Consider the following 13,979-nt stretch of genomic DNA (forward strand, 5'->3'; position numbering starts at 1 on the left):
TTTCGGTTTTACATGCTTCAACTACGTTGCTGTTGTGTGTGTGTGTTTTTTTTTTTTATTGTTGTGTTCTTCTCTTTTGTTTTGCTTTTGTTTTGGCTACATAACAGACACCAACCAGCATTGCTTTAACATTCATGCATCGGTTTTACTCAACACGTTTAACTACTTACAGGTTTTTTTTTAACTTTTTTTTTGTTTTTTCTTTCTTATTTCTTTTTGTTTAACGATTATTACGAGATGCCTTTACGTTTCGTTAGGATTAGATCTTTTTTCTTCCATTTTTTTTCTCTTTTGTTGTTTTCAATCGTCTATCCGATCCTCCATCCGCGGACAAACTTCAACCTATCACAGTGAGCTTTGTGTATTCGCGAATGTGATCGTATGCGACGAGGAATCGGAATCCCGTGGGTGGTATAAAAAATGCTAGCGCGAGTGCAGTAAAAGTTCGCTGATTATGTACGTAGCGAGAGGGGGGAGGGGGTCACGGTTATGATTCGCATTACGCAGGACCCTCAGGACCGTGAGCCACAAGAAGGGAACGGTATAATTGAATTGGTGGAAGGGATTGCCTGAACCTAGCGAATGCCTCTGGAATGGTGGGAATCGTTCTACTGCGGGAAGAAACATGAGCTTAGGTAGAAAACAATAGATAAAAAAACAATAACTTCCTCAACGGCGCGATGTGTACCGACCGTTCCTGGTTGGGGTGCCACAGACTGGGTGACGATCGTTTATCGTTGTGTGTTGCTATGTACAATAACCTTTCCTTTTCTGGTATAGGAACATAGATTTTACCGCTTATTGCCATGAACAAAACCCACTACGGATGCTACGCGTTGCTGCTTACTGTTGCTACTAACGCTAAACAACGCCGTTGATAGTGAATAGTGAAAAGGAGCGAACTAATCATCTAACACCTGTCCTGGTTGATTGATAGCTTTGCTTTTTGACTGGTTTCTTTCCAGTGTTCTCTATGCCCTTCCGTTAGCTACTGTGGGATGAATGTGATATGTGGGTGTGTTTGTTTTGTTTTTGTCTACAGTTTTGCTCTTTCCAAAATGCCCATCGGTTTTGATGACTTTTGTTTGCTTTACCTTCCTTAACTTCACAGCAAAGTATTATTATCATTTACAGCTAGAGCTTACAATTTGCATTTTATACAGAAAAAAAAATCCCATAATCAAATTATATCGCTGTTATAACAATATGTACCACCGGTCGGTCACGTAAAATAGTTTTGCAAAATGAAAACTCCAACACAGCAGAAATTATTTCCACTAAATGAATCAATATGATCCAAACAGCTCTGAAAGTACGGAGTTAGTCAACAGGCAACGAACAGAGAACAAGGCCAGTCGATAAACCGATTGTTGCTGCGATGTTTAGATCGTTCACTAAAAGGTTCTTCTTACCCGCGCTAAGCAGCTCTAAACAAGCTGCTTGAATACCTTGAAACCACGTTTCACTTCTTTGCCGCTTGCTGCTTGACCGGCTCTCGTCGTTTCTCGTTTTTGATGCTTTGGAAGCTAGAATTATTGTGTGTTTGTATGTGTGTGGTTTTCGTTAATTATTTCACCACCATTTGCCTTTACTTGAGTCCACTGCCGCCTTCGTGCGCTAGCAGTGATTCCTTTGCCTCTCGCTTGCCACGCTTTTTCTCCTCCTTTGCCAGCATTTTCGCGAGCTTTTCCTCCTCTTTGGCAATGCGTTTTTCCTCCTAAAATAAATAACATTAGTTAGAGAAACAAAACACCCATTTCCGCTTTCCCACGATGAAGCTCACTCACCTTTCGGGCCTCCTTTTCCGCCTTCTGTTTGGCTTTCTCTTCCTTCTTTTTCTTCTCGATCGTTTCGTTCTTTTTATTGTCGTACTTTTCGTCCTGCTTGGTGGACAGCGAGCTACTGCTGCAGCCCATACCGCCGCTACTATCGCCACACCCTGCCCTACTGCCACCGCCCAGCCCGGATGGGCCGGCGGAACCGGCGGACGCGGCAGACAGCACGCGTGCCTTCGGTGTGGAACTGTTGACGGCCGTTATCAGCGACGTGGTGACCGGTTTGCCCGTTGCCATGTTCGTTTTGTTGATGGGTGACTTCGAGGCGACCGGTGCAATTTTTGCGTTCAGGCCGAGCTTCGAGGGGCCCGACTTGCCCGGGCCGCCTATCTTTTCCACCGTCATCAGCGGTATCGATTCGACCGGGTTCGCCGGTTTGCCTGGCTGGGTGTAGTATCTGCAATCAAGCATGGAGCATAGAATATTTTCCGTTAATTGGAGGTTTTTGATAGTCCATTAAACCCTCTTTTAATAAATACTTCTATGCATGAGTGTTTAGTACAAGGAGTACAAGAAGGACCCTGAACTCGAAACATTGAAGACACTGATATGGAAGATGCTGAGAAAAATGAAATCGAAGAACAACTCGTTGATGTATTTTTGACGTTGGTCACAAGTTTAGGACTAGGAGTTGAAACCTTTGATATTGAAGAGCTTCTGAAGAAAGAGCACCTCGAAGAATTCCTTCTTGAAGAGTTGCTGATGCCAAGAAAAAAGTGTCAGAAGCAGACGATGGAACTAATCCTCGTTCTGCCAAAGATATTCTAAAAGTGTCGTAGTCGTGGGGTGTTGTTTACTCGTAAGTTAGCCAACATCATATTAACGATGCAGTTGCTCTGTAAGAGAATATCGTTATTCCTCAGTGTATAGAAAACTCTCAGGGTCCTTTGCTACCTCCAGGAGTCTGCACGAAGAAGATGGGCTAATTAGTGTACTCTTCAACCTAGCCCTTGGTCGTCTAACCATCTGCGACATACATGTCCAACTTCTACAAGTCGCAAGCTGATGACATATACATCATTGTTTTACGACCCTTCTACCTAGCGAATTAATATCAGAGAATCGAGCAGGAGGCGAAAACCCTGGGATAGGAGATCTACGAAGTGATTCTTAAATTGATAGTGGCTCCCCCATGGAAAGATACGGTTACGAATGAAGCTGGGACTTCATACAACTTATATAGTTCCAGTACTCACATACGACTCTGCATCATGGACTTTGTTTAAAACTGATGAAACCCTCTAAGCCGTAGTCGAGAAAAAGATGCTCAGAAAGATTTTTGGACCATTATCTGTGATTATTTACGATCTCTGTGATCTCTCTTCTATATCTTGCAATATATTATATCTCTCTAGACTCTAGACTCTAGTTGGCTCTAGAAAGACTCTAGTTGGCTGGTTATGTCATGAGAGTGACACCGGACGACCCATTCCGTAAAATCCTTTCACTTCATCCATATGGACAGAAGAGGCGTACTAGGAACAAATAGAGATGGCGTGATGGCATTGGCCAGAAAAAAACCGGGGTATTTCAATGACAGACCGGAAGTGGTTTAGAGATCTCCTGTAGCAGACCAAGACCGCAAAGCAGTTGTAACACCCGGTTAAGCAAGCAAGTAATTATCAAAATTATACAGCAAAGGACCTCCCGGAGAAGAAGTTTTTCGTTTGACGGCTTAAACCCTCGAACGGAATAAACTTATTATAGGAGGATTGACTGTACATTTAGCATTCTTTGTGCTTCAATATGCATTATTTAGAGTCGATGAAGCTAACGAAAAAGATCTAAAATATTTACTCTAACGCTTTGCACTCATATTGCATACATTTGGGCTCAATATTGTCATTGTCACAGTGGGCAAATTAGGGTCATTTTATAATGTTTTTATTAAAATTTTTAATTTTAATAACACGCTTTTAATGTTCATAAAAAATCATAAAAAATCATAAAAGATTTATAAAAAAAATGTATAACTTAGGTTTCACTGAAATAGTATAGCAAATGAAGTAAAACAAACAAACAAAATAATCTTCACGATCACACACCAAACAAACCTAATTTCAAACCGTCACCGTACGGCATCGGGGCCATCAACGCTGTTTGGTCTAATAAGATTTAAAAATCATTCCCCATTTTCCGTATGCAAAATACACCGATTCGAGCTTTCCACATTGCTCCGCGGTGGTGAGGAAAAACAAAACTTACCACATGGTTGCCAAAGTGTTTTTTGCTTCAGCTCCACACAGAATTATGGCAAACTTTGTTGGCCACAGGCCAGGCGGGGGGAAACCGTTGGCCCTTGTTCCTTTAGACAACCACATTACCAGCTCCAACTGTCTACCGGCGTGCAGAAAGATGAACACAAATTGGTACAAAACAAATGTGCAGCCAACTGCCGCTGGAGAAGACCACTCTTGGTGGCGTCCCGGAAGAAAGGCTACCGCGCACCACAGCTTTACACTTTCTGGTCTTTTGTTCAAAAACCCAAACAAAGAAACCAGTACGCGAATGCAATGCCGAAAAGCTTCCAGCTTCAGGTGGAAGTAAAACAAGGAAGCTAAGGAGTGTTTCGGGTGATATTTTTGGCATTCAAAGTATGGAAGTTTTGGGAAGGCAAAACAACAAAAAAAAAAAGCAAAAAACTGGCGGATGGGACGGAAACACTTTGTAATACTCTTGTGCTTGGCCACTCGCCAACATCGCGTGATAATGCTACGTTGCATAATTTGTTGCCTTAAAAAATAAATTTTCCACGCCTAGAGCCTGGAAACCTGGAGTTTCCCCCTCCCATCTCCCAACCACACTTACTTGAACCGAGCGCCCGGATTGGCGGGAGAAGGTGTTCTGTGGCGTGTTGGACTTTTGAACTCAATGATCGGTGGCAACCGATTTGGCATCTCCGGAATACGATTCTGTTTTAGAGGGATGGGAAAGAAAACGAACGGTTTGCAGCGTGGTACACCAATGCCTTACAGGTGACACAGTTCCGCCGACGGCCTACCTTCATGTAGTATTGTCCCTTTTTGTGGTAATGCTGGTAGGATGGGTTGCGCGGTATGGCACCGAGGCAGCCGCTCGTGCTGCAACTGCTGGTGCATCCGCCCGCACCGTGCCGGTGACTGTGGCCGTGCAGCGAACCATCCGTCATACCGCTGGTCGACGACGTGGAAGACATACCGGACGTACCGGACGTGCCGGAGCAGCTGGACATGTTCGAGATGCCGGACACGCACGACGAACCCGAACTCATCGAGTACAGGCTGGCGGATTGGGTGACCCGGGCATCAACGCTGTACGAACTAGCCGACCCCGGCACGCTCCAACTCTTGCTTCCCATCGAGTACGTGCTGGCCGAACCTTGCAACCGCCACGAGGTGGAACCCGACGTAAGACGATTTATTCTTGCCCTGTGCAGAAGGAGGAAGGAGCCGTGAAGGTGTAGCAATTCCTTGGTGTGCACCGTAGAAAGTTTGCTTACCTGCAGATGACACACCGCAGCGGAAGCAACCGTTGCGCCACAGCACTTTGGATGGTTTTGACGAAGCACCGGCGGCATACGACCCGATGGCCGCACGGTGACGTCTGCATAGTTGCGCGTGCATTGATGCAGATGACGCACTCATCTTCCTGCGATGTCGGCGGTTCCAGTTCGCTTTCCTCCAGCTTGCTGAGCAGCTTTTCCTGCAAAGGAATCGATGGGGACACAAGTCGTCGATTAGTGAAAATAACGTCTCGTGAAGCGGTTTTACTCAGCAGAGCTTTATTGAGAAGAATTTTATGCTAGTGATGTAGCTTATTCCATTATTAATTTACAATCATTCTTTCAATGAATATCTGAGACCCTTAGGATAGTCTTAAATATAGTCTTAATATACATTGGCCATTTTAGCTAAGTTTCTAATGCTACTTTAAGTTAGTTTATTTCGACATGGATATGAGAATGGAGTTTAAAATCCCTAGACATTGCAGGTTAAGTCATCTCTAGATCCATAGCTAGTGTGACTCCAAGAAATTCCGACCAATGGACGAGATCTCAGGAGAATTGTTGGAGTGTATACATCAAGTCGTTATATTAAAAATGGACAATAGTTTTATGCTAGGTGGCCAAGGAAATAGTTGGCATGAGATGTCTTTGCTATGTAAACTCTAACCTATTCGTTCCAGTCGACAGAAATACGCGGACTTTAGTGAAATCGGATCTTTGAAGTCGTCATACATGTGTTCGGGCAAAACAGACTCCCCAGTAGTTTAATGCCCCGATTATTGAGATGTTTAATGTGCCATCGTGAACAAACAACCACATGTGCATGCCGTCTAGCGATAAAGGATTTGCCATCCAACATTGTTCGTCTATCGTGGGGGCTATCGCAGGAAATAAAACGCTTCCGCCACGACGATAAGCATTAAAGCCTACCAACATACACCAACACATTCTTCTAGTCTGTAAACACGAGCAAGTCTACATGCATCTGAATAACCTTCCACGGGCACGCCGGCAAGTCTAACAAACCCCCGACCAGAAGGCAATTGATTCTTCTACTTCACCGAACGACTAATTATGACCGTCGGCCAACCGCACATGAGCTTCCAACTACTTTCCTGCTGGGAAACTACTACTTCCGATTGGTGCAACACTCGACGTACACGTGGAGGATCTTTTTTTTTAGTCCCCCGTGCTGCGATTTGGCACCATGCGCCAACACCACACAGGACAGGTTGTGGGCTGGGTCAGGAAGTCGTCTGTCGTAAACTATCGTTCTTCGTACGGTCTTCGAGTGCAATAGCACTGACCCGGCCGGTTAGAAAGGTATGTCCGTTTACGTACGGTAGACCACAACGCTACGAGCGACTCCGGTTCTGGGGTTAAGACAAGACTCCCCGCCCCCGACAAACAATACGTCAAACCTAGACGGAAACAATTATTAGTGCATTTGCCACCTTTTCTCTGCAGCTCTTTGCTCAATGTTTTTTTTTTTTTAACGCACTTCACTTGTCGCAAAGTGGATACGGTTTCTAGCGTCTTTACGCGACCCACGTTGACCTATGACGGCTTACGCCGTGCGCTGCGCTGCACGCAAATATTAATTCCTTGGGGGTCGGGGGTTTTTTTTTTGGGCAATACATCTCCAACAGTGTATGGTACAACGGGGTTGAAGACCCTACAGTTCCACAAACAGCAGTTTCAAAGCCCCCCCCCCCCCCCCCTCGTTTATGCGCAACATTGTGAGACATTTGCAAAACCGTCCGGGCAGGTTCAAGGCAGAGCAAACCAGGGGCGTATGATGACATTCGTGTTTGCTGTTGGACGAATCCGTTGTAGCGGGCTTTAAGTGGATAAATGGCGGCAGAGATTAGACGTATGATTAGACGTGCCTGAAAGTGAGACGAAGTGAACAGGCAAATGTCAGGTGAAACCGTTGCACGTGCAGCAAAGAAGCGATCGGTACCGGTTTAACAGCCAGAGTCCGGAAGCTATGTGTGCAAGAGTTGACGTGCGGAATCGTGTTTTTGACTAATTGATTCCTCAATAGCGACCTTTTAATGTGACCTCCTTTAATGTCGCTTGCTAGAAATTTGAATTCTAGCTAGATCTTTAAGTACTTGTACGCAAGAGTTCGAGTTAATGATCACTTTGATAGAACATATACGGATATCAGGAACTAATTAAAAGTTACCTCCTTATTGGCCGTACCATACCAGGAGTTTCAAGACTCCTCAATAGAGACCTCAGCTAATACCTGATGTTCACCAACAAATTAATTGGGTTTGACTAATTAAGCTGTTACAGCAGATATTGAGGATCACTCACATCTTCACGGTACAATTTTCCTCGCACTTCCAACTGACCGTGAATTATTAATTCTTCACCTTTTGTATCGCCAACAGTTACAGATGATGGTGTTGAAAGTGATCCACCAACACCTCGCTCATTACCATCGCACGATACCGTTCGTTTTGAGAAAGGGTTTGAACCGGTTTTTCTTGCGATTTGAAGGAGCCGTAGGGCTGCGTAGGCTATTCGACCCTGAAGCAGTTCGTCTAACAAACGTCGATGCGGAGCATCGACTTGGACGAGCTGCAAGCGAGAAACCCTCCAAAGCAGCGGTAATTTGAAGCACAGCGTGACACGAGTGTGAAAAAGGGTGTATTGTGTGCCTCGTTTGAGAAGCCCTAAGGGACAAATAACTACAAAATGGAACAGCTTTTGCTGTGATCGTCAAAGTCGAAAGAAAACGAAGGTTTAATGTTGATAAATGAGCGGATCGTTTGTCTAAACAAATTTGTTGAATTGTCGTTCGAACATTAAAAGGAAATTCGGTGTTGGTCAATCGAAAACAAACGTTTTCTTTTGGGATCGCTTCCAGATCGTTCCATTGGAGCCTTAGCTGGTACAAAACAAAGAGTGACACAGAATGAAATAGGCGCACCTCGATTGCCTCGCAATGGCTTATTTATCGAAGCAGAGCTGTCAGTTTCTTTTACATCTAGTAATCATCCCCTTGAGAATTCTCGCTCACTCTCACTTTCTCACGTCGAACCGCACAGTGGTTCCAAAAAGCTTCCGTCAATAGCACTACTTATTTCGGTAATGGGAGATAACCTTCGGCCGCACCGTCCGAGTAACGAATCGTAGCGGACGCTGTTGCCGGCGATCGGCGATCTAATCCAATCCTTGGCTAAGGTCAAGTTCGATGGCACGGTAATTGAAATTGTTCCACAGTATCGTGTGACACAGCAGCTTGAAAGAGAGAAGCAAACGAACAAAACTATCTCGATCAAGCACCGTGTGTTGCCGGGCGGGCAAGTGCGCTTCGTGTTTTGGGTAAACGATAGACACACGGTGGTCCCAAACAGACGGTAGGAACGCCTCGATGCTCGACACATTACGCATAGCAAACGCAATGCATGCGGATGGGTATGCACACAGCCGTGTCATTGTGTGAGCCGTGTCGAGACTTTGAACAGTTCGAAACCTTCGAAACCATGTTGGATGCTAGCATGGACGTGTTGGAGGATATGGTAACGTGTACAAATATGCTGCTCATCTTACTACTCACCACAATTTATAGAATGTTAAGCGATTTGAAAGAAAAAAACATGATTAAATTCCAACAGCCTCGATTGTGAAACATTTTGTTCGATACATGTTACGCACCAATCATTCATACACCGAACTCAAACAGGAAGCAAACACCGTTATGGTTCTATTGTTCGATCGCTCATAAGTTTTTTTTGTTGTTCTTTTCCTGACGAAAATCAAATAAATCCTTTCGCAAATAAAAACAAAAACTTTTTCTGTAAATGAATATAAATGTGCTTTAATGTTTCTGCTTCGGCTTAAGCAATACCGAGCGAAACGGAAATAACGTTAGGTTTTAGTGGTTTCTAGTTCATTTGCATACTGAATGTTCGCAACTTGACAAATCAGAAGCTTCCAGAATGCGAGAGGCTCGTCTTGGATTCCACTGCGCTTTTGTGAAATCGTAGATCTTTTTTTTTTGCCACAATGTGACAACATTTTTGTCAAGGACGTCAGCGCAACTTTTGCGTTACGGAACCAGTTTCGGAGCAAGCTAAAGGAAGTATTTTATAGCCAAACCCGCCTGAAATAAAATATTCGTATCTTTGTTCTGTTACGTTACTAATATCCTATTCCGCTACTCGATTGAAAGCCAAACTCCTTCTCAAGAAAGGCAGTACTACGGGAAATAAAACCGTTATTGGATGATAATAAATCATCCCTTAGCAAAAAGGCACGTCCAAATCTTCAATCACGAAAATCACAACATAAAACCAGTTGCAATCGAATAATTGATAGTTAAACGGTTGCCTTTCCTTTCGACCCATCAGCAGTTGCATCATTTACCCATGTAAACATTGCCAAAACTCCTGCCCACTCCCACCCCCCCAAAAAAAAACATTGAACTACTACATCCACTACTCGGAAGTTCCTTGGACTTGCTCCTTGCGCTGACCGACCCAAACAGAAGGACTTAATTAGCTCATTTGCATGCGGCCCACTGATAGCATGCGACACCAACGCCCAACCATCAACGTCAACGTCTGCGTGCTCGTGCGCTGGGTAGCGTGCGTAAAGCGTGTGTCTCCGATCGATCGATTACGTCCTGTGCGTTTACCGATGTACCGATGGTTGGGGCACGTGCTGCTGGTAATGGCAATGAAGACATGAGCAAACGTTGCAAAAACACCTCGCCCTGGTCTCGGTTGGGTCGGTGTTGGTGGTTCGTCAGCATTTTGGCGTCAATTTCTTGAAGTTTCTGCTGACCAAAAATTGTATCCCTCAATCCTTTGCATCCAAAGCCTTGGCATCCGGCTTGGAGGGTTTCTTAAGGGCAAATCATGGGGATATCCTTTTACTGGATGAGTTTATGCGATGAGTCAGTAGAGCCATTGAGAGAGCAGATAAATGTCTTAATTAGAAGGCATAATGTTTGTGTTGCACATACTTGAAATTTAATTTATCGGAAGGCATTTACAGCAAACATTGAACCATATCTAACAGGGAACCGAAGGTTTTCGGTTCTTATACACTTCGAAACATAAATATAGGACCATCTGTCCTCAGTCATGTTTTACGAATAAAAATCCCCAAAGTAGAAACATATTTAGAATCCAAAAACAAAAATTGATTCCTAATAATTCAAGTTTTTTACACTTTAAAACTATTTGAAACTGTTAAAAATAAATAATTATTTATATTATATATTTACAACGGTTCTATTACAATTATTCATTTTGATACAAACAATTTTTCGTGAGAAATCTTTAAAAATGTTACATGGAGCTATGTTGTATTTAGCAAAAAATAAACCACTATGTATATGGAACACCGTATTGTTAAAATAATATTTATAGTTAAAATAATCATATAAAAATTGATAATAAACGAATAAAAACAAATATAAACAACGAAATTAATAAATGAATGCATACAGAAATAAATAAAATTATTATTCCTCTACACATTCCCTATCAAACTTAACTACTCTTGGTCGTGTAGTTAGTTAGCGTCGTATATATTACATGTAACAATACTTTTGAATTGCTCAAGGTCGTTTATTTTAACTTAGTTTTTGACCAATTTCTAAAATAACAAATGTTCCTCAAAATAAAAAAAAAAGTGTTTCTTTACTTATTTTCATGACTGTTTTCTACCTTTCCTTTGATCCGGTCTAACAAATGATCGTATAATTATACATGGCACTGTACAATAAGGAAATAAAAGTTCAATAAAAGGATATTACAGCTTTCTTGCTGTTTTTATAATTTGTCTTAAACTGACCACTGACCACCCAATGTCTAAACGTTCCAATACACACTCTCCAAGCAGCTCCAATGGGCACACCCCATTGCATACAGAATAAAACATGTATCATCGTCTAGACGGCAGCGTCATGATTGTCCCATCACAAAGCCAGCCTGCGGAAAGCATTGTTTTAAATTATGCTAATTGATATTAGTTCCAGCTAGTCGATCACCTATCGTTACGCCCGGCTATTGGCTGTAAAACGGTAGCGCCACATGGGAACTCCATGCCATGTCCTGTTTTTCGCCCCCATCAAATTTGTTGCACTACGAATCCTGCCCATTTGCCTAGTCATTGCCGCTTCCCTCCCGGTAATCTGTTCACTCTTTTCCGTTGAAATTGTTCCTGTTTTTTTTTTTCCTGTTGTAAAATATGATGCCTTTCATTCGTTCGTTCGGTTAGCTTTACATGCGGTCCTCCCTCGGGGGAGCCAACTGTTCCGTTGAATATGGATTTTTGCTACCCACGAAGCAGCACGGAGGAACGAACCGTCAGGGAATGAGTAAAACGCAAACCGACCGGAAGTGATTCACTGACTGGGTGGAACGAGAATCGCAACGGACTGCAAATTGGCCTGTGGCTGGCTGGGAGGGATGCTTAATAACGTTGCACACTACCGGCAATGATGATGGTGATGAGCTTTCGCGAAATGTACGTGCTAAATTAGACGGGATAACTTCGTTGCGGATGGTGGATGATATGCTTTCGCGCACCATTGTGCCACAGTGCGGGAAGCGAAGCTAGTGGAATTAAATTTGACACACCCTAATGATCGATTAGTTTTTGGGTAAGGATAAAGCTGTTTATGACTTTAATTGCATTTATTCAGACACAGTCTCTTCCCGAGTTAATAATGGTGCAACTTTTGATAAAGTTGCATTCCATTATTAATTTAAAACTTCTTCTAATTAAACAATAGTAGCAGGATAAACTTATAATATTGAATAATATTATTCAGCTGCCTTAATATTCTATTGGGCAAGTTTAAATTAATTCCCAGCAGACTCCTTTAGGCACTGATCAAACGATGATTAAGTTAAAGTCTTCTAATCGCAACCACGTTTAAATTAAGCCTTTTTGCTTCACACCAAAAACCGAACGAACCGTCCCGATAACCGCTGTAAATAATCGATTTATAACCGTTGACACATCGTTTTTTTTTTCACAATCGTAATCAAACAACCGTGAAAAAGCATCTGCCCTGAACGCAGCTGGCGCAGGGTCGACTGGGATGTGTCCCCTCCGTGCGTGGCTTATCGGTCAACAGTCACATTAGACGAGCTTTGCACAAGATTTAACAGGTTCCCTAATCCCACCGTTTAATCTGTGAGCCTAGATGCACAAACAGAGCACCACCACACTGCACCAGAAAGCCAGATTTAATTTGGGAGCGTTCGGTCACTTCCTCGCGCAGCGTACGCTTTCGAGAAGCGCAACGTTTATCACCGGTGACCGTGAAAATCTAGCGCTGGTTCGATCGGTGCTGCCACCACCATGATCGGTTCGATGAGCCGCGCGGCCACTGGGACCGTAGCGACTGCGCCGTTAGATGCCGTTCAGTTTCGCGTTGATCGTCGCGCGCTAATGATCGTTTGCATCGAACGCTTGGCGTAGTAGCGTGTTGCGGTGCGTAACGCGAAAACCCTCCCTCCGTGGAAGTGTTGTATTGTTGCGAGTTGTGGTGGTTGCAAGTGAGTGATCTGTGGCTAAACGAATTTACAATTTTGTGACCAGTGCAGAGCAGTTGAGAGATTATTATTTATAACGTACGATCACATTCAAACATTGTGCCGCTATATCGAACAAATCGCATCACTCCCGCAGAGGTTCGTCACTTGCCAAATCATACCGCCCGTTGAAGTCTTTCGTTTTCTTCTCGGTTATAAAACCAACAAAATCAATCCATTTCAAATGTAAACATAATCTTGATACTATGCTACCGCTGCTTACGACAGGTGTATCGCGGGTGTGTGTGGCGAAATAACGGCCGGGGCCGAAAATGGAACCGTATTTCGAATGTTAAAAATGTCGATCGCACGGAGAAGCTTCTCGGTTGCCCGAGCGTGGTGGGGTTGAATCGACGAACTTGGCACAGGTTCCGGCGATATTGAGCTAATTTCATCAGCTGTTGGTGGTGTTGAAAAATCGAAAAACAGAGACCCAAATGCAACGTAAAACATGCGTTGAAATTCTGCTGCTCTGTTGATTATGTTTAGTCGCTTCGTGGAGTGTGGATGTGAAATTGGTTGGAAATTTTTGGAACATCACAGCAACACCACGCACGCCACACCAAAACGGTGACCATAAAACACTGCAGTTAATGATTGTGCATCTGATTGGGCAGGGGTGCGCCAGTTTGTTGAAGTTCATTGTTTTGCCGTGCCGTGAGCGACCGAGATGCCGAACCTGACCCCAATGAGATCCATTTCTCAGCGGTGTGTTTCTAGCTGCAGCGGGTTGTTAAAAGAGCGCCAGCGACGAAACCAGTGTCAAGTGTGGTGCGCTCTTAACAAAGTGCACCAAACGCTACAAGATGCAAGTTCGATGTCAGACCTGTGGGGTCGAGGTTTGGTCGGAAAGATTGGTTTCATCCGTCCGGCTCAGAAACAGACAGCACCACAAGCAGTCGATTAGCGATGCACAAAAGTGTGGCCCACAAACAAAGCATGGGTCGTTGCGACAGGTACGAGCCCAAAAAAAAAGGCGTCCCCTAAGCCCCGCGAGGGATCGTCCGGATCGCGCTAATCGATGTCACACGATTGGGACGGCCGACATTGAATCTTCAGCAGCTGGTGGACACGGTGAAGAACAGTGCG

General features: G+C 43.9%; 1 protein-coding gene across 1 annotated transcript in view; it reads right to left on the minus strand.

Annotated features, from left to right (window-relative positions):
- Positions 1–1,588: 1,588 nt before the first annotated feature.
- The window catches only part of LOC128708605 (uncharacterized), a 35,712-nt gene continuing 23,321 nt past the window's right edge, over positions 1,589–13,979 (minus strand). The window contains exons 2-6 of the mRNA XM_053803585.1: positions 5,314–5,516; positions 4,837–5,242; positions 4,644–4,747; positions 1,788–2,232; positions 1,589–1,717 (exon numbers count right to left, since the gene is read on the minus strand). Coding sequence (XP_053659560.1) covers positions 1,589–1,717; positions 1,788–2,232; positions 4,644–4,747; positions 4,837–5,242; positions 5,314–5,516 — 1,287 coding nt within the window. The remainder of the gene's footprint in view (positions 1,718–1,787; positions 2,233–4,643; positions 4,748–4,836; positions 5,243–5,313; positions 5,517–13,979) is intronic.

Source organism: Anopheles marshallii, chromosome 2 (assembly GCF_943734725.1).
Source record: "Anopheles marshallii chromosome 2, idAnoMarsDA_429_01, whole genome shotgun sequence".
In the NCBI taxonomy this organism is placed as follows: Eukaryota; Metazoa; Arthropoda; class Insecta; order Diptera; family Culicidae; genus Anopheles; species Anopheles marshallii.